This window comes from Melospiza georgiana, chromosome 7 (genome assembly GCF_028018845.1).
Source record: "Melospiza georgiana isolate bMelGeo1 chromosome 7, bMelGeo1.pri, whole genome shotgun sequence".
Classification (NCBI taxonomy): Eukaryota; Metazoa; Chordata; class Aves; order Passeriformes; family Passerellidae; genus Melospiza; species Melospiza georgiana.
The window spans coordinates 9,439,774-9,459,557 of NC_080436.1; the positions used below are offsets into that span (position 1 = coordinate 9,439,774).

At 40.7% G+C, this 19,784-nt stretch overlaps 1 protein-coding gene across 1 annotated transcript; it reads left to right on the forward strand.

Moving 5' to 3' along the window:
• Nucleotides 1-3,170: 3,170 nt before the first annotated feature.
• Nucleotides 3,171-14,000, forward strand: ZC3H15 (zinc finger CCCH-type containing 15). Its single transcript, XM_058028293.1, has 10 exons — nucleotides 3,171-3,301; nucleotides 5,536-5,637; nucleotides 8,257-8,368; nucleotides 9,086-9,238; nucleotides 10,180-10,271; nucleotides 11,309-11,491; nucleotides 12,177-12,323; nucleotides 12,526-12,630; nucleotides 12,861-12,987; nucleotides 13,210-14,000. The coding sequence occupies exons 1-10, from the start codon at nucleotides 3,224-3,226 to the stop codon at nucleotides 13,401-13,403; spliced, it is 1,293 nt and encodes a 430-aa protein (XP_057884276.1). The 5' UTR covers nucleotides 3,171-3,223; the 3' UTR covers nucleotides 13,404-14,000.
• The last annotated feature ends 5,784 nt before the right edge of the window (nucleotides 14,001-19,784 follow it).

Below are 19,784 nucleotides of genomic sequence, written 5' to 3' on the forward strand. Positions count from 1 at the left end.
TGATGTTAGTAAACCTCAATGAGTGCTTGGACTGCCCGCTTGTCATTTATTCAATTCTGCATAAAGCAATCTGTTGTTCATAAGAAATAGAGTAACAATTTTCATCTTTGAGGTGCAGCAAAGGTGGTGGAAAAAAGTTAAGAAGCTTGAGTTGTGTTAAGCCTGATATTTCTGTGGTTACTTAGGATTTTTTAAATGAAATATTGTAGACAGTACTGACTTATGTTAGCTCATAATTCTAGCCTCAACTAGTTCTAAATCTAATGCTGGATGCAAATTAGAACCAAGTTGCATAAATTTCTAGAATCCAGAAATAAAATACTGTTCTTCAGGCTTGGATGGATTAATCTTTTAATTATGTGTTGTATTTATGATAATCTTTGTGTTCTCTATTTTTTTCAGATCACAATGGAAAGAGGCAACAACATGGGAATCATTTTTCCTTCAGACTGGAAGACACAGTGGCTTATGCCACAAATGAAATAAATTTCACAGGAGAAGAAAACGTTATGGCCTACCTCACCTTACAGTGGAATCACAGTGATGTTAGCAGGAGTGTGACTGACATGAGAGCAAGTTGTCCCAACAGCTCGATCAAAATGGGCTCAATTTTAGCCTGAATTCCTCCTGTGTCAGGCTCCCACCACTCTGTGCTGCTGTGTCCTTACTGATGGATCAAGATATGATCAGTTATTATAAATCTGACTCAATGTGAACCAGTATTGCCTGGTAATCAGGGAACCTCCTTAGACCTTCCTTTGGCTCGTGCCTCTTTGTGACTCTGAGCCCAAAAACAAAATCTGGAATTGTTTCCAGTAATATGCAGACTATGTAGATTGCAAACTGAAGAACCAAAGGGTCGCCTGCAGCAGGTGACACAGGGACACATCCAGATGGATTTGGAATGTGTCCGGAGATGTGGACCCAGCCATGCCCTCCCTGGGCAGCTGTTCCAGTGCTCTGCCACCCTCCATGAACAGAAGCTGCTCCTCTTGTTGAGGAACAAGTCCTAATGTTTTACTTTATGCCATAAATGTGCTTCATCACATCCCAACTCTTAGCCTGACACAGGCCACCTTGGACTCTGCCAGGCTTGGGGCTGTGAGCGCTTCCCTGGGGAAAGATGCCCCTGCAAGGGGCTGAATTGGGATTGTCACCTAATGGCTGTTTGTCTCCTGACATTTTAATTGTCTGGTTTGTGTGTCCTTCAGGATGCAGCAGATCCTGTTAAAAATGACCAGATAATACTAGCTTTCATATTTATGTACTAGCTTTTGCATGTTATTGATTATAAGTATTCTTTTTAGCTGCTTGTTAATATGATATAATCAGCTTAAGTATTGCTCATAGACATAGTAATGTGATGAATATAATATCTACATATTGCTTATAGAAATAATAGTGATGAATGCATTGTAATACTGACCTTAGCAAAACATAAGCTGTGAAAAGGCTGTTGTGGAACTAAGAACAGTGTCAGGCCATCCACTGACTGACCCCTCCAAGTGATAAGATAACCATGACACAAACCAGAGGATAATTAGAGAATACAGTGTTATTTTTAAGGAGAACACACTAAATCCCTCTCAGGGGATGCGAAACAGCAGGATGTAGACACAAGAAATAAAATATATTGACCTGATGCACAGGATGTCATGGGAGTGTGAAGAAGCCAAACAAAGGAATTCCCAAAAGTTCAGATGAATGTTTGAATAATATATGAAACACATGAATATGCTGTGATGTAACTGTATAAATATAACACTGTCTGTGTGTGTTCTTTGGCCAGGAGCACCCCAGTGCTGGATTTTTCTCTTATTTTATCCCATTTTAAGCTTTACAAAAATTCTTTATCCTGAACTCCATTTCTCGCAATCCGAAGCACGTGGAAAATGATGCTGCACAAAGCCAGTGTCCTGGAAGAAGACAGCAGAGTCCTGCAAGATTCAATTTATTGGAATAAAGGGAGAGAACACACTGCACCATTCTCCCGTGGAGTCTCTCAGAGAGCACTAATCCCAAACTGCTGGGTGCATGTTGCCTTCTGTCCTTTCCCCAGTGGCCGAAGCACTAGGAAGGTACAGCCTTCGACATATTCCTACCTGAACTTGGATCCTCCTGCATCGCGCATTGCATGACCACTAAAATTAGCTTGAAGCCCCTCCCTAGACGAAGAAGTTAATACTTGTAAATCTATTAAGCCTGCACATTTTTCCTAGAGTTCAAAAGCCCAGGCTGTCCTTGATTCTGCAACAAACATGGCCTGCATGCCCATCCTCCCAGAACCTGCCAGGCCCGTTCGCAACGAGTCGCTGTGAGGGCACTCGCAGCCCTTTCCCCTCACATGGAAACACCAGCCTATGACCAGCCGAGCACTGTCCATTTCTCATCACATGGAAATCACTGCCGCTGACCAGCAGGACAGGACCCCTTTCCCCTCCCTCACATGGAAACCACAGCCTCTGATAAGGAGAGCAGTGTCCCTTTCCCCTCACACGGAAACCACCGCCTCTGACCCACAGAGCAGTGTCCCTTTCCTTTCACAAGGAAACCACAGCCTCTGACCCACAGAGCAGTGTCCCTTTCCCCTCACACGGAAGCCATCACCTCTGACCAGCAGTGTCCCTTTCCCCTCACACGGAAGCCACCGCCTCTGACAAGCAGAGCAGCGTCCCTCACGCTCCCTCACATGGAAACCATCACCTCTGACAAGAAGAGCACTGTCCCTTTCTCCTCACGATGAAACCACAGCCTCTGACCAGCAGAGCACTGTCCCTCACGCTCCCTCATACGGAAACACCCGCCGCTGACCAGCAGAGCAGTGTCCCTTTCAACTCACACGGAAATCTCCGCCTCTGACAAGCAGAGCAATGTCGCTTTCCTCTCCCTCACAGTGAAACCACAGCCTCTAACACGCACAGCACCGTCCCGTCCCCTCACGCCCTCCCCTCCACCTCACACCACGCACCCTCCCGTGACGTCACGCGCCTCGCCCCACCCCACCCGTGACGCGCCTCGCCCCGCCCCCGCCCCGTGACGTCAGGCGGCGCGCGCAGCGTGCCGGGAGGCGATTGGCCGGCGGGCGGCGCGTTCCCATCGTGCCCCGCGGGACCCGTTGCGCCTCCCCCGCGGCGGCGGCGCGGCCCGAGCCCGTCCCGGCCCTTCCCGGCGCTGCCCGGCCCGGCCCCAGCAGCCCCGCGGGAGCGCCCCGGCCCGCCCCGCCATGCCCCCCAAGAAGCAGCAGCAGCCGGCGGGGGGCAGCAAGAAGGCGGACCAGAAGAAGAAGGAGAAGATCATCGAGGTGAGCAGGCCCAGGCCGCGGCCTCTCGCTGGGCCCCGGCGGCGGCCCGGGGAAGGATCGCGGGGCCGGGAGCGCTCTGTGCCCGGGGAGGCGCCGATCGCACCCAGCTCTGGCCGGGACGCTGCTGGGCCTGAACGTGATGTGACAGCCCTGCTGTGCTTTTTTGCTCGCCCTTTCCCGTGTGCGTCCCGGTGTCCGTGTGTGCCCAGAGTCCGGCTGGCTGGGCTGTAGGTCTGCGCTCCTGGGGTGTAACCGCGCCTGAGTGGGCGCTGCTGGTGAGAGAGAGAGACGGTGAATCTTGTTTCTTGAATCAGAAGGCTTATTTATTAAGATATTATATATAATACATTATAACTATACTACTAGAATATAGAGAGAGGTTTGCAGAGCAGCTAGGCTAGGCTAAGAATACAAAGAAAGAATCTACAACAAAGCTGTGGCCAAGGACTCAGTCCCCTGGCTTGCACTGGTGATTGGCCCTTAATTATAAACATAAAACATGAACCAATCACCAATCAAAATAGGTGCTCCTGTTGCATTCCCCAGCAGCTGATAATAATTGTTTACCTTGTCTTCGGAGGCCTCTGGCCTCCCGAAGACACAGAAATCCGAAAGAAAGGATTTCTGTGGAGAAATGTCTGCGACATCGGGGTACGACCAGATCTCTCCAGAGATCGCTTCACACCTTAATGATTCCTTGGTTCCTTACTCGCATTGCCGTGGGTTCTGTTACAATTTGACCGGATCGAAAAATAAACAAAACCACACCTGCTAGAGGGGTGTGCGTGTTTATCTGTGCTGTGTGTCTGAGTTTATGCGCACAGTACAAGCAGCGTAGTTACAGAAATTCAAATATTTCCCTGAATTATTGGCGCGAAGGATGCTGCTCAGGTGAAATACCCGTGTGATGAGTGTGTTCCTTTAAATCTGGGGTTGTGGGTGGTTGTTTCTGTGGTTTTTGGAAAGGTCAGGTTAGGGCAGTTGGTCTTGTGTTTTCCTGATGTTGGAGTTCCTGAGGTTCTTGCTGAATGTAGCTGCCCTGGAAAAATTCTGCTTTTTATTACAAAGAAGTGTAGCTGAAAGGGGAGAACCTGGCATTAATTGTTAGCAATAGTTTCTTATATAAATCAAATACACAGGGATTATATTTTCCATGCTGTATTTACAGTAGAAATCAAGTGTGTAAAAGATAAATTTTCTTTCCTATCTAATTGTTTTGACTTCTCCAGTTAGCACCAAGTAACACAGGGAGCATGTTGTAAGTGAAACCAGCGTGAGTCTGGAAACTTGGACCTGTTTATTCTGTAATTAATTTGTAATATGCTTTTGGATTGTTTGACTTCCACAATCATATTTGCACTGAGCTGTTTTCACTGGATGAACATCTGTTACTTTTTCCTTCAAGGAGGAAAACATTGGTATCAAATCAAAGGCATGGATAAGTTCTTAAGGCAGGTATTTCAGTTACAAAAAAATAATTTCTGCCTCAGCAACTCATGGGAAAATAAGCTGGGGTTTTGGGGGTTTTTTGTGAATTTTTTTTCATAAGTTTGGTATAGGAACTTTTCCTTAACAATAAAGCTGAAGATGTAGAAGGATTGATTTAGGCAGTAAACAGAAATGTCAAGCAGTGGATTTTAGGAAGTAGAAGCACCTGTCCAGACCTGATGTAGGATAAAGACTTAACTTCAGATTGGTACAGTTGGAAAAGAAAAAGCTCCCAATACTTGAAAATAAAACGTGACATGTCACATGTGGTAATAGGAGAGTGATGTGTGTTATGTAGATGCCTGTGTGAATAGTTGAAGGTAGAAGTAATGAGTGATTTCAGGCAGATAGAAGAGAAACCAGCAGTAGTTGTGGCTAATCAGTTGTCCTGTTTTCCCCAGCTGTCCCTTGGGTGTCTCCTGTACCATCTGGTCCTGCTGCCTTGAGAGGCCTGACAGTGCTGTGTGTCCCCTCTCACACTGATACCAGGCATGAGGAGCTCTGCTGGGAAAAACAAGAGCTCACACAAGGGCCACGTTCAGCAGGGAATGCTGAAAAGCCACTTCTGAAGATGATATGAGAGTCCAAATTTTGTCCTTACTGCTTCTTGCTTTACTTGTGTTGCTTGAGGAAATAATCTGCGTTTACTGAAAGCCTAGAGGAGTGGCAAGGGTGGGGTTTCTGTTGTTTTGGGTTTGTTTTTTTTTTTTTTTAATTCATATGGCTGTGTTTATCTCTTGATTTAGGACAAAACATTTGGCCTAAAGAATAAAAAAGGTGCAAAGCAGCAGAAGTTCATCAAGGCTGTGACTCACCAGGTTAAGTTTGGTCAGCAGAATCCACGTCAGGTAAGTGTTTATTGTGGAATGTTTTCCCACTGCACAGTCAAATCATCTTTCACTCTGTACAGATGGTCAGGAACTGAGGGGGGAGACAGTTGAGCTGTTCCTTGCCTCCTGTGAGTGGCACAGATCTTGCTAACAGTTGTTGTGCACATCTTGTCTAGCTGTAAATTATATGCCTGTGTTAAACTAGTACAGAGTGTGGGGGTTTGTTGGATTTTAGTTTGTTGTTTGGTTGGCTTTTGTTGTGAAAAAAGAGCTGCATCCCATCCAAACTCAACTAGTCAAATTTGTCTCCACAGTGTTCTGATGGTAGCATAATTCAGTTTAAGGTAAACCTGAAATGAAATTGTAGATACTGGCTGTCAGCAAAGTACAGTTGCACCTTCTTTCTGTTTTTAATTCCCACCTTATTTGAGAAATAGTGAGCAATTCAAATTAACAAGAGTTGTTCCTAAAACTAGAATTGAAGTAAGATAGAAGTATAAATCTATATGTTCTCATTCTTCTACTTATAGAAGTGTTTATTACAATTTTTAATGGACACAAGTCTGTCAAGTCTCCATCTATTTGGTGAACTCTTTGATCAAAAAACCTGAAATTTTGAGCTGCTGTGTGCAAGTTGGCTCTTCTGTACTTTGAAATAAAATGAGATACAATGTTTACATTATACTCAGTCAGAAAGCATGGATTTAATGGAAATGATCCAAGTCTCTTACTCCTAGTGCAAGCTAGCTGTTACATATTTACACAGCTTTCTGTCCTGTGAATAAGCCTGTAAAATTATAATAACATTTGCATTAGCTCAGTTCATGATGTCATACATACATATACATTTCTTGCATAACAAGAATGAGCTAGCATGGAAAGCCCAGCTTGAAGAGTAAAGTTGGTATTTGGGTCATTAAATCTAATAGTTTTTATTTTTGTTGTAGAAAATATTCCTTGGTGTCACTTCAAAAACATTGGTGTTATTCAAAAAGTTCTGAAACTTGTATATGAAATCCCTTGATCTGTGGCATGTATACAAATACCACTATGTAAAATAGCCAGCCTAAAATAATGTTATTTCTCAAGTGCTGTTTGGGTGTTGGATGTCAGGACCAAGTCTTTAAATCTGATTGTGTCTCTCTTACCTTATAGAATTGTTAGGATTGTTCCTGAGAAAGAGCTTTTTAAAGCAATTTTCCTCATGTCATGAGATTAAAATGGAAATGCTGTTAGAGCTTTACCTTTGGTGGTGAGGGTTTTTGTTTTGTTTTCTTTTTTTGTTCCTTTTTTGATTTGTTATGGTTTCTTTGGGTTTTTTGTTTCCTGTATTTTGAGGGGTTTTGTTTGGTTTTTTTTTGGTTTGTTGTTTTTTTTTTAAGACAAGCTTCATCTTCAAGCATTTAGAGCTCTGAAGAGAAACAAAAGCACTCTTAAAGTACAATTTTCTGTAGTTGACATATGTGGGTTTGTGTGTTATTTAAAATAGCATTTGTGAACTTTTACTAGGAAAACTAGCCAAGCTGCTAATTGCTTCTTAAAACACTTTGGTGTATTTTTGCCAAGTTCACCATAAGATCAAAGCTCCTTTTTTAATATTACACTGTGATTTAGAAAATAAAACTACATCCTTGTTTGTGGTGTTAGTGTCACTGGCTTCCCATAAGGACCAGAGGCAAATAAGCACAGAATCCTTAAGGGCAGAGATGACCTCTAAGATCACTGAGTCCAGCCATTAACCCAGCACTAAACCATGTTCCCAAGTGCCACATCCACACATTTTGAACACTTCTAGGGATGGTGAGTCCACCAATGCTTGACACATCATTTCAGTGATGAAATGTTTCATAAAATCTCATCTGAACATTGTCTGGGGTAACTTGGGACCATTGCCTCTTATCCTGTCACTTGTTACCTTGAAAAAGAGATGGAGCCCCACCTTGTTAAATCCTCCTTTCATATCTGATCTAAGAATGTTTCTCCCATGTCCTCTTTCATGTGTTTTCATCCCACTTTGGTATAGACACATGCCTGCTCTGGCTTACCCAAAGAAGGATGAGGCAGAGTAAGGTATCCTTTTGCTAGCCATGCAAGTTTTCCTTCCCTGGATGAGCTTATTTTTCTGACTTGGTCCTCAGTTAAACAATGAAACATTATATGTTGAGTTGATCCAAATTGAAATAATGTTCTAAAAGCACTTCCAATTTCTATGGACAGATTTCCTGGAATTTCTACCTGTTGTATGGATCAGAAGAAAGTGTAAAGCAGCATGTAGGGGATTCAAGAGAGGTTTTTTTTGTGCAGATCTGGAAGTAGTTGCACTGCAAAAAGAGAAGTTTCAGTGCCTCTCAGTGGCTTTCCTGCCTGTGAAGGTGCAGTAGGGGTCACTGTGACACTGAAGGTACCTGCCAGCACTCTCCTCTCTGGCAGATTTACTTTGCTACATACTTTGCTGTCCCTCCTGTGGAGCAGGGCAGTAAAGGGCACCAGCTGCACACACAAGAGTAGCAATTCTGAGCCTTGCAGGCATCACAGATTGTTTCATTCCTGCCCTTGTAAACTGATTCTGAATTATTGGCTATTTTAACCTGCAGTTTGTGTCAAGTGAGTCCTGGCATCCTGCTTTTCTCTTTATAGGTTGCTCAATCAGAAAGTGAAAAGAAATTAAAGAAAGAAGATAAGAAAAAGGAATTACAAGAATTAAATGAGCTCTTCAAGCCTGTGGTTGCTGCACAGAAAATTAGCAAAGGTATGACTAACAGATTTCTCTTCTTTTATATTTTCTTACTCATATAACTACTTAAAGTATAATAACCCTTCAATAGCCAGTTGCTATTTTAATGAAGTAGATGTGACTATTTCCTTCCCCATCTAGTGTGCCAAGTAGTTTGTCAGTCATGACATTGTTTTGAGAAGTCCTCTGGGGTCAGTAAATCATTAGAATATCAAAAGCTACATTGATGTTGGTCAGCACAGCTGAATATACTTGGCTGTGTTCTGATTCATCAGTTAGATACTTGTGGATGTGTGGCATGATTTTTGTGTGTGTGTGTGATGGATGGTATTCAAAGCAGCCTGTGTCCCCAGGGGAGTGTGAAGATCCAGAGAAAGGACATAAGATCATAACTGTTGTCTTAACAGAAGACTTGTACTCAAATCAGAGCAGTAAATACTTTCCACTTACTTATATCTGACCCCATAATTAGCAGTAGCATTTGGTTTGGGTCTCTCTTGAGGTTGGTTATTGAACAAACAAATAAAACAAACAAACTTTTTGATGTTACCAAGTTTTTACTTACCTATCTTCTAGAGTTTATGTGCAATAATTTTTGACAAAATAAGTGTGATTTTCATATATTTCAAGTATATCTTTTCATTCTCTATTTATCCTTGATATTATCAGGATTTTGAATATATAACTTCTGCTTAAAAACAGTATTAAAATATAAAAACTTCCTTCACTCAGGTGCTGACCCAAAATCTGTAGTTTGTGCTTTCTTCAAGCAAGGCCAGTGCACTAAAGGAGACAAGTGCAAGTTTTCTCATGACTTGTCCTTGGAAAGGAAGTGTGAAAAGCGAAGTGTCTACATCGATGCTAGAGATGAAGACCTTGAAAAAGGTATAATAATTGTAGAAATTTACTGCTGAGCTATTCTGATTCTGAAACTGGAATTTTAAGATTAAATGTCTTCTGTATTGTTATGATCCTGAAGAACAGTGACTATGGCAGTGTCATGTGTTCTGTCATACAGTTTGCAAGTTGAGCAGTATTTGACCTTTTTGCAGTAGCTGTTTCCCTCAAGTTCTGTAGAAGGGAAAGGGGGAAGTGCAATGAGCAGCCAGAGTTGCCTTCCAGAACTGCTACTGGTGTTTGGCCAGAAGTGCACAGTTCTGCATTCAGGGGTACTTGGGAATTTTTTCTGTGACTCTCTCTCCCCAGATGACTTGTTGGCTAAGTACTCTGGATTTTACTTTTATTTAGCAGTGATTAGAGATTTTACAGAACTTGGTTTTTTTTTTCATATTCCCTTAGTTTTAGTCTTTTCTTTGAGTTTTAGCCTCTGTCACCCTAAATGTATCTGATGGGATCCCACAGACTCACTGCTAACGTTGTCATTGGTGATATGCTTCTTTTGGTGGAAGCTTCTTTTAACTTTAACACAGATAATTTGGTATTTTCTCTTTCAAGCCTTCAGTTAGATTAGCTATATTTCTGAATATTACCATCCAACTTTCTCTTTTGTTCAGTTGTCTTGTTTTTCTTCTTTTCCCATGTACACACTCAGTACTGTATAGATGGAATGGCACATTATTGAGTGTTTAACTCACACTTTATGCATTTCAAAATTAAAATTTCTAGGGCTTTTGAGGTAATTGTCCTTAGAGTGGCATAGGAGAGTTTGAAAACAGTATTTTAAGAACCTAAATTTATTTTCCCTAGAATAAACTACTTAAAATGTAGGAATTGTATATTAAAGCTGTTAGTGGGCAGAAAAGCAGCTTGCTGGCAATGTTCAGTATTTGGATTTTTCTGTGAAACCATCTGTTGTCTTTTTCTAGATACAATGGACAACTGGGATGAGAAGAAGCTGGAAGAAGTAGTGAACAAGAAGCATGGTGAGGCGGAAAAGAAAAAACCCAAAACCCAAATAGTATGTCTTCTTTTATTTTTTTTATTACTTTTTTTAAATTGAGCTCTACTAGAAGGAATTAAATGCAGTGCAGTCTGGCATCAGATGTGTTTTGTCATGATGTAAAAATTTAGAATGGAATATTATAATGATGTTCTGAGTAGACAGCTGGCCTGATAGTATTTCTTGTAATATCTTTAAAAATTAAAAAAACAAAACCACAATCCAACAGCTCTTTTCAATCCATAAAAAGTTTTCTCATGTACATTACAAATGGATAGTAGGTGAAGTGCTTTATAGAAATGCTCAAGGTTTCAGCAGTATATCTATTACCTCCTAATTGCTTAGAAAATGCAAGTATTTTGATTAGTGAAATCTGTTACTGCAGTGACTGAACTATGTATTGACTTATCTATGTACTGGGTGACATACAAGCATTATAAGCTTTTGCATTTTCACCTAATTTATGAATTGAGAGTGATTTGTAATTTCTGGGCTCTAAGTTCAACAATATTTTTTAGTTCTGCACTAAATGGCATAGTGGGTTAATCCCTTTTTCATTCTTAGGGACCATTTCACCTCATTTTTAATACCAAGTAATTAAATCCTCTATTGATACCGCCTAAGTTTGCAAAAGTTAAACATTGCTGTGGCTAAATATAAGCTATGAATTGCTTGTTAAAGGTCCTAGGATGGCATCTTTACCCAAGGATCCAGAGCTGGAAGGTTTACCAACATGTGAGGCAGATGCAATTTGTGTTGTTGAAAACTGCACCAGTGTTGGTGAGCAGAAAGAGATGTGCTGCTGATTTTACAGAAGTGCAGAGTTTCCAGTCTTCTTCCATCTTGTCTTTTTTAATTGGGATCATCTTGAGGGACAAAAAGCTGTTGATTCCATGAGTTTTAGATACTCAGTTGCACTACTTTGTTTACTGTTTTTAGTAGCAATGTATTTCAGGTGTTCCTTCTGTTCTGGGCGCAGCTGACTCAGAATGACTGAACTTCTGACATGGAGTGGGAAAGAGGACACAGTGCTAACAAGCTCTGTTTTTGTACAGGTCTGCAAATACTTCCTTGATGCCATTGAAAACAACAAATACGGATGGTTTTGGGTCTGTCCAGGTGGAGGAGACAACTGTATGTATCGCCATGCCCTCCCTCCAGGCTTTGTATTAAAGAAAGACAAAAAGAAGGAAGAAAAGCAAGATGAAATCTCATTAGAAGATCTAATAGAAAAAGAGGTAAAGTTGTTAGACATCTTTCGGTGGTGGTTGTTTTCATGACTCTGAAGAGATACGTAAAAAATTTGTTGATTTATGATAAACAACTATTAGATGTTTTTAGAGCTGTATGAGGTGGAGCAAAGGATGCATAGCATTGATTCATGGTTTTGTTTAGAAGCTATTATTTAGTGAATAGAATTAACTAGAGCTGCATACTTCGTGCAGCTGTTGCTTACTCTTTATTAGGAGGCTTCTATTTCTTAACTGCTATTTCTCATTTATCCATTACAACTGCTTCTGTGGCTTTTCTCATCCCCAGCTCAGTGTCTCCTTAGTTCTCCCTTAACTCTCTAATGAGGCACTGACACCAAGAGCACAAGGCTTTCTGAAGGTGTTGCTGCTCTGCTTCTTTCTCTCACCATTGCTTGGCAGTGTCACTTGAGCAGAGCTGAGCTCTTGTCTTTCCTTTATTTTCTCCTCCACTTTTCCTATTGATTTTCATTCCAGCTCGTCTCACTAACTGGAAAATCCCATGTTGAGTCAAATGTTAAGAAAGTGATGCATGTTTAACAGTGTAAGAGTCTCAAGAGGGACTTGTAAAGAAATGTTTTCAATTAGTTTCTAGAAAAGAGTAATTAAATATCCAATTTGTTTTAGCCTTTGGAAAGAATTTCTAGCATTAATCAGTCTCTTTTCTGGACAGCGTGCTGCCTTAGGACCAAATGTTACCAAAATTACTCTAGAGTGTTTTATTGCATGGAAGAGAAGAAAAAGACAAGAAAAAATTGATAAGGCTGAGCAAGATATGGAGAGGAGGAAAGCAGATTTTAAAGCTGGCAAAGCATTGGTGGTAAGTTTTACAGTCCAATTCTTACTGTAAGAAGAGCAGGTCAATAAAGTTTTGTGAAGAGGTAGCTGGCCTGAAATTGTTTTCCTTATTGTTATTGTGTGTCATTTTTGTTTCCTTTTTTTGTGGTTGGTTTGTCTGTGTTGTTTTGTAAGCAGTATAAATTGCATGAAGTACTAACTGAAGGATTTTTTGCTGTGGGTAGATCAGTGGACGTGAGGTGTTTGAGTTCCGGCCAGAGCTGGTTGATGCAGACGATGAAGAAGCAGATGACACACGTTATGTCCAAGGAGCAGGAGATGATGATGAGGTAAAGGAAACAGGATTAAATCAAGGAATGTTTTAATTGCATTAAAGTTTGAAAAATGTCAGTTTGAAAGCCCTTACAATGAAATTAATAGGCTTGGTTTTTAATACTGCCACAGAGTATATTTTATCAGAAGGTCCCTGTTGAAGGTGACAAATGTTGTAGACATCTTGCAGAAGCGAGGATTTTTGTGGAAAAGTAATTCATGCAGAGCATCTTTGTTTATTTTCCAGACAGAAGATCCTGTGTGCATAAATGATGTAGATTTGAACCTGTATGTCCCCAAGGCAGTAGAGGAGACTGGTATTACAGTGGCTAATCCAGAGAGATTCAGCACATACACTTCAGTAGAAAAAGATGGTAAGTTGTTATTTTGTCCAGCCTGTTTTCATAGTTGATTATCCAGCCTTGCACATTAACCAGGTACATGCAATTTGGCCAGTATAAATCTGTGTGAATTTCAAATTAAGTAGCTTCCTCATAGTTTCAAAATTTGAAGGCATGTTTAGTAGGATTGTGAATTCAGTTGGTGATTAAAAAACTTGTGACACTGAAATGCCTAAGAATTATGTTTATTTTCAGATAATAAATTAAATGAAGCTTCTGGTGGTGATATAAACAGCAGCGAGCAAAATGATTTAGATGAAGATAATGATGGAGATGGGGAATTGGAAAATGGAGTCATTGATGCAGTTCCAGTTGATGAAAATCTCTTCACTGGAGAGGACTTGGATGAACTAGAAGAAGAACTAAACACTCTTGATTTAGAAGAATGAACTAAAAAGCTCCAGTGAGGAATTAAACCTATGTGAAAACTGACTACATTTTTTTCTCCTTTTTGAATAGAATTCTTAAACAAGATGTTTATGGTTATGCAGCTGAATATGATGGGCACGTGATATACCAGGAATGTTTTCCTTCAATCTCATCTACTCCAGTCTTGGCTATGCTCACAGTAAAACGTTCAGAGTAGTTCAGAATTACCCAACAGCTGAATTTGCAGACAGTGAGATTAAAACTTCCAGCTAAGAGTAGGAAGTGTAACTGCCTTGCCAGTATGCAAGTGGGCAGTTTGACATCAGGTACAGTACAAAAATCCAAGTATACATTCTTCACAAAAAAAAGCATTTTTATTAGTGATTGTGTTGATTTAGAAACTGCCTGAAGTGGTTTTTAGGCAGGGTACTCTAATGGAGCTGATGCAGATTATGCTTCTTTAAGTGGTGATTAGCTTTATTTGATCAGCTGGATACTGAAGATTGTGAACTGATATTTCATACAATACCAGTACAGTGCCCTCTGTTTGAAATGTTTTAAACTTTCCCACCACCTTTTGCCAATAAATCTGTAAATAAAAATCATCAACTTTAAAATACCTGTGTTGATTTTTCTCTGCTAAGTAAGGATATCATACCAAACTGTTAAGAGCTGGATTTTTGAATAGAGTGGTAGATGTTTTTCTCTGCAGTCTTGATACAGAAGTGATGGTGTTGGCTTCATTACATTTGGGCTACCTGCCATTACAGCCTTTTTGTCTACTCTTGATGCAGTGTAAAATTCAGCAGCCAGCTTTTCTCCCTTGCTGTTCTTATTCCCTGCCCACCCATTAGCTGATGTAATACCTGCTATACACCCCTGACTGCTATTCCAGCCTCATTCTCTCCCCACTGTCTTTTGTAGATTAGTGAAGAGCCCAGGCTCTGCAGAGCAGGGATGTTGCAGTCCAAACCATGCCTGTCATCCCTTTGGTGTCCTCTAGATAACAGGAGGTTGTGCAGGGGTAAGTTGCCTCAGGTGCTGCACCCTGCAGACTGCACTTCATTTGAGTCAGTCTGTCCTTTTCCAGTGGATTGAGTGTCTGCCACAAGGATTTCTCAGCAGTGGTGCTTTTCCAGGGGGCTGCTCCTGCTCCTCCTTGCCATACTCCTGCTGTACTGATGAAACCCTTTATATTGATTTTTCTAAAGCTCTTAAATCTCTACTTCCAGACCAGTGAGAGTTATGGCATTGTTAGTGAGTTTTCCCAAACTGCTTTTGGGTGGTGATATTAGCTTTGCTGGTTATTTCTGGCACTGCTGAATTGACTCTTGTTGCTATTTCTGAAATAGCAGACTTAGAATTGTTGGCCTTTTTTAGGATCTTTGTGGAAAACATTTTTTCCTGTAGGAACAAGAAGCAGAGCTTGGGAGAAAGAGGCCTACTGAAATTAACTTCTAAATGTAAGTGTCTAAGGAAAAGCTGCACTATCAAATATAAATATTTATTTATGCAGATTTTTCTCCTGTGGCCATAAACAAACAGAGTTGATGGATTATTGTATTATACTGGCCAGCAATAACCTGGCTATCAGGACACTTAAGAATGCAGTTCATTTGAATGTATGATGCATAATTTTTCAAAGTTGTATATTTTAAATGGGAATAAAAGTAATTTAATCATTATCAAGGAAGAAAATGGCTATGTTTTCTGTCTTAGGGGTTGGTTTATTGTATATAATAACTCATTTGATAATACTTGTTTCACTGATTTAAATAGCTTAAATCTTTGCCAACACTTTTTTCATTTGACTTGAGTTTTACAGTGGATGTATGTCAGGATGAGTTATTAATTAAAACCCTGATGGATGGGCAGAAAGTGCCTGTGTGCCCTTTTGGGTCTAAAAGGATGGTTGTGGTGCACAACTCCTTTGTACAGGTGTCATTCAAACATTCAGACAGTAACCTTGTATAACACTGAAACACACTGAATATCTGTAAGCTACCTGAAGAAAACCTAATTTTCCTAGGCAGTAGCTGTTGACAGATGACTTCAGGTGGGCAAGAAACAACAGCTGTCCCTGTTTGGATTTCACTCTTTTTTTTCCTCTCCATTTACTCTGGCACAGCTCCTGCCTGGGCTTCCTCTGCCCAGATTTCCCACCATGAGAGCAGGGAGCATTCAGACTTCTGAGAGTGGAGAGCCCTCTGCTGCTGCATGTTCCTTCTGCTTTCATAGGGCTGGAAGAAGTTCTTAATTTCTCATTTCAAGAACCTTGCATTTGTAGCTAATGGGGTCCCAGTCAATAAATGCTGAGTTGAAAATGAATGCCAAGGCATTGCTTGGAGAAGATGAATTATTAATGTTCAGGAAATGAGCAGTGATAGAAGGGAGTTCACTTGGATGTGACGTCACTAAGTTGTTCTTACTGATGCACATTTCCTCTGATAAATTACTGATAATTCCTCTGAAATTTCCTCTGAAATTACTCTGATTAAAGTCAGTGAGTCACTTCTGGAAGAATGAGATATAATCTCAATGCAAAAATAATGGTATCTTCATTTCAGTGACTGCCCAGTCTGTATGGGTTAAAAATGCAGTATTTCACTGTTAGAGGAGCAGGAGGCTCAGTGCAGGACTCTTGTTGTATTGAGATCAGGCTGTAAAACAACACAAACCAGGTCAGAAACACCTTTCAAAAAACTTGGTCCAGTGTTTGTATCACCCTGTGTTGCTCCTAACTTCCATTTCTCACTAGGTGAGCAATGCAGCTGTGGCCTGAGCAAACCTTGAGGGAACACATTGGTGTAGCACTGCCTTGAAATCACCTTTGGTTCTGGCCATGTGTGTGGACAAAACCAGTTAAAGGTGCTGCAGCAAACCCATGCCTTTGCTTCCTGCTGTTTGCTGTTTTGGGAGTAGAGTGTTGGTTGGTTTTCAATTTTGGTGTGTATTAAAATCCCATTTCAGTCACACAAAAACTGCTTGGGCTGCTGAAACTGGCCAGCTTTAAATTCTTTGAAGTTCTGGGAGGTTTTTAAAACCTGTGTGATTAAATTTTATGCTTGCCACTGCTTTGTTACTCACAGCTCCCTACTTTTTTTTTGTAATGAACACTGCTCACAAAGGCCTGGAAAAATATTTAGAATTAACTGCCAAGACTGACCTTAAATATTACATTATCTATGAGTTGTTTGTAATAGAAGTGTTGCCATTTCTTAATGGAAAGTGCTCCCCAACTGTTTTTATCAAGAGGAGGTTTTATTATTGATAAAACTTCACACCAAGCAGTGGTACTTAACTTGGCAATTCAGTATTCTCATAATAGATGGTGTTTGTTTAATATGTTGGTTACAGAAAGAATGTACACATTCAAATCAGTATGTTTTTATTAATGCTTTCTTTCGCAGTTTAGTTGGATGGGGAATTACAGCTGTCAAAAACTCTGTTCTGAATGCTGAATTCAAGACATTCTGAATGCTAAATTCTAATTCTTTTGCAATGCTAATGCCCCTTTTAAAAATTACCTGAATATAGTAAGTAATGCAGGCTTAATTTTGGTAAGCTGATATATCTTGCAAATAACATGCTTGGAGGTTTCATAAACATCAGTTGTTATCCCTGTTCCATGTGCTGCCTTGTAAAAACCTACTAAAACTGCAGTGTTTAAGCAGCTAAACTAAATATCTTACAAGGCTGGGTCTTTGTTTTCCTCACATGGAATTATTACAGCCCTAAGCTGAGAGGAAGGGATTGTTCTCATATGCAAATCTCACATACATATTCACCTGAAGTGTCTCAGGAGCAATTACCCCCTGAATAATATGAATTAGAATTGGAAGAGGATTGGAAAAATGAGATGTGGGAAGTCCAGAGGAGCTGCAAAAACCCATGTGACAGCAGCTGTGCTGCATCAGGCCAAGGGACTGTTAATGACACTCCCAAAATGAGCCACCTGAGGAACAAAGAGGTGGCAGAAGGACAGGCCTGTGCACTGCTCAGGATCACTTCTTTTACAGAGCTTCCAGCAATTCCTAATCTGGAACGTTTCCTCTGCTCGATGGAGCCTGTGGTATCTTTCTCTTCAGAGCACATTCCCTTGATTTTCTAACCAACTTTTGGAAACTCCTCTTATATCTTGTTTGGAACATGACTCCTGCTAGCTTGGGTTCTTCCAGGAAGTCATATCCTGTGCTTTGCTTTGACTTAATGCCAAATAGAGAAGGATGGTGTAAAAAAAGAAGCTGATGTATTTCACTTGTGAAAAACACAATATCTTGATGCACTTCAGTGCTAGAAACAGGGTTTTTTTTCAAAATTAGAAGCTTTCTCTTGACATACTTGATTTTTTTTTGCTATAAATGGGCTTCTAATAAGCAGAATCTTTTGTGAAACAAATGTTTTGTGAATGAAGTCTTTGCTTCTGGTTAGGTACCAGGTGTATTTTTTGGAGCTGTGATCACCTGAAGCGCTTTTACTGTGATATGTGCACATGACCCTTTTCTTTTTCCCCCACACTGGTATTGCAGGCTTGGAAGTGACCTTGGCTTTGCCTGTCACACTCACATCTCCCTTTCAATGGATGCTCTGTCTTTTTACAGAGAGCAGCTGTTGCTGGTGTTAGCAATAAGGCCAAGATGTTTTATTCATTTATGATGTTAGAGCCCTAATATGCGACCACAATAGGCTCCTTCATAGCACATTATTGAAATGAATGCCAAAAATAATCAGTTCTTTCAATCACAAAATAGCAGCAGCAGCATCTCATCTGTGTTTAGGGAAAGAGACCTTGGAGGTAATTCTTTATCTTTTATTTGTGGTTGAAAATGTAGTGTTGTAATACATTTGGACCTAAATTTGAGCAAGGCTGGCTTAAAACTTTGGGTAACTCAGGGAATACCTCTATCAGAAATGAGACAGACTCCTAAATTAAAGAAAGAAACCACAGAAAAGAAAGCCTTCAGAAAAGGAAAAAAGCAGAAGCAATACTGAAGGAAAGAGATAAGCAAATTACTGTAGAAGTTTCCCAAGGCAAAAAAAATGTTCTTTATACCATGAGCCATTAGGGAAATGTGTTCTGTGGAGGCTGCATCCTTGTGCTTGAATGAAACTATCAGCACATAATATGGATGTAGCACATCTCCAGCAGGAAATCAGCTTGTAACTTTTATTTCTTAAGCCTCTACAGTGCATTTTGACAGGATTGCTCTTCTAGGAGAATTTTTGTCCTCTTGGTGTTCCATCTCCACTTCTGTTTCATTCCCTTGGTTTCCCTTCTTGTGCTCTGAACATAAGAGATGGGATCAAAGAGGATCTGGTAGTTTGGTCACTGTTTTCTATCAATCTTAGTGATCTCTGACATGACAGGTACTTTAGTTCTTTCATTTGGCAGCAGTAGACTGCTTCAGGAAAAAAAAATTGACTTCTACTTCAAAAATTCCATAGTTGCAACTTAATGCCTCCTTAAAATCAGATGACAGCCAAGTTTCCAGGTAAGAAACCTTTAATCTTCATTCTTCATCACTTTGTTTTGCTGTCTTTTCCCTCTGCTGAGTATAAACACAGGGGAAGGGAGGCTCTTCTGACTGACCTCTCTAATCCATATCAGCTAGACCCCCTACATAGGCCTGGAGCAAGGCATGGTGTCCTCAGCAGTGTGCTTCCCTAAGGTGTCTCCAAACACTCCAGGGGTTTGTTTATCAAATGGAGACAAGGAGGATTAGGAAAGCTGGTCAGAAGGAACAGACCAAAAATGATTTCTTCAAATTTGACAGACTGAAGTCAAAATTAGAGGGAGCTATAACCTGTTACAGTCTCACTGATGTGAGCTATTTCCTTGAATAAGTACCTGGGAGGTGGCAGAGCTGCACTTGGTCAGCACTACCAGCCCTACACCATGAGCTCTTCAGTCATTTCCTTGTCAATGGAAGTCTGTGTTCTGTACATGGCAGCTCCCACACAGTGCCTTCCACACAGAAATACCAAGTTCCAGCTCTGCACAGCAGTTGCTGCACATGAATAATTGCCCATTCTTTGTATGTATGGGCAGCCAGGACCAGTTGAATGAGGAATCTTCCCCCAAGAGGGCAAAAAGGGAAAAGCTTATATGTGCTCTTTATTCAGGGCATGGAAGTGTCTGTGGTTTCCACCACTGATAACTGTTGTCAGCATTAACTTCTGTTTGATGGCTGCAAAAATAGTTCTTTGACCAGCAGTGCCCAGCTGAAACTCTACTGGAGGGACCCCTGGCAGGGCAGGCTGATGGCTTAGAAGCAAATAGTACAAATTAGAAAACAAACCAAACACCCCCAGCCCTCACTGCCCTGGCCAAACCCTCTTTTAGAATTGTCTGACTATGTCTTGGTCTATGTTTAGTTTTATTCCTTGAGGGAATTTTTTGT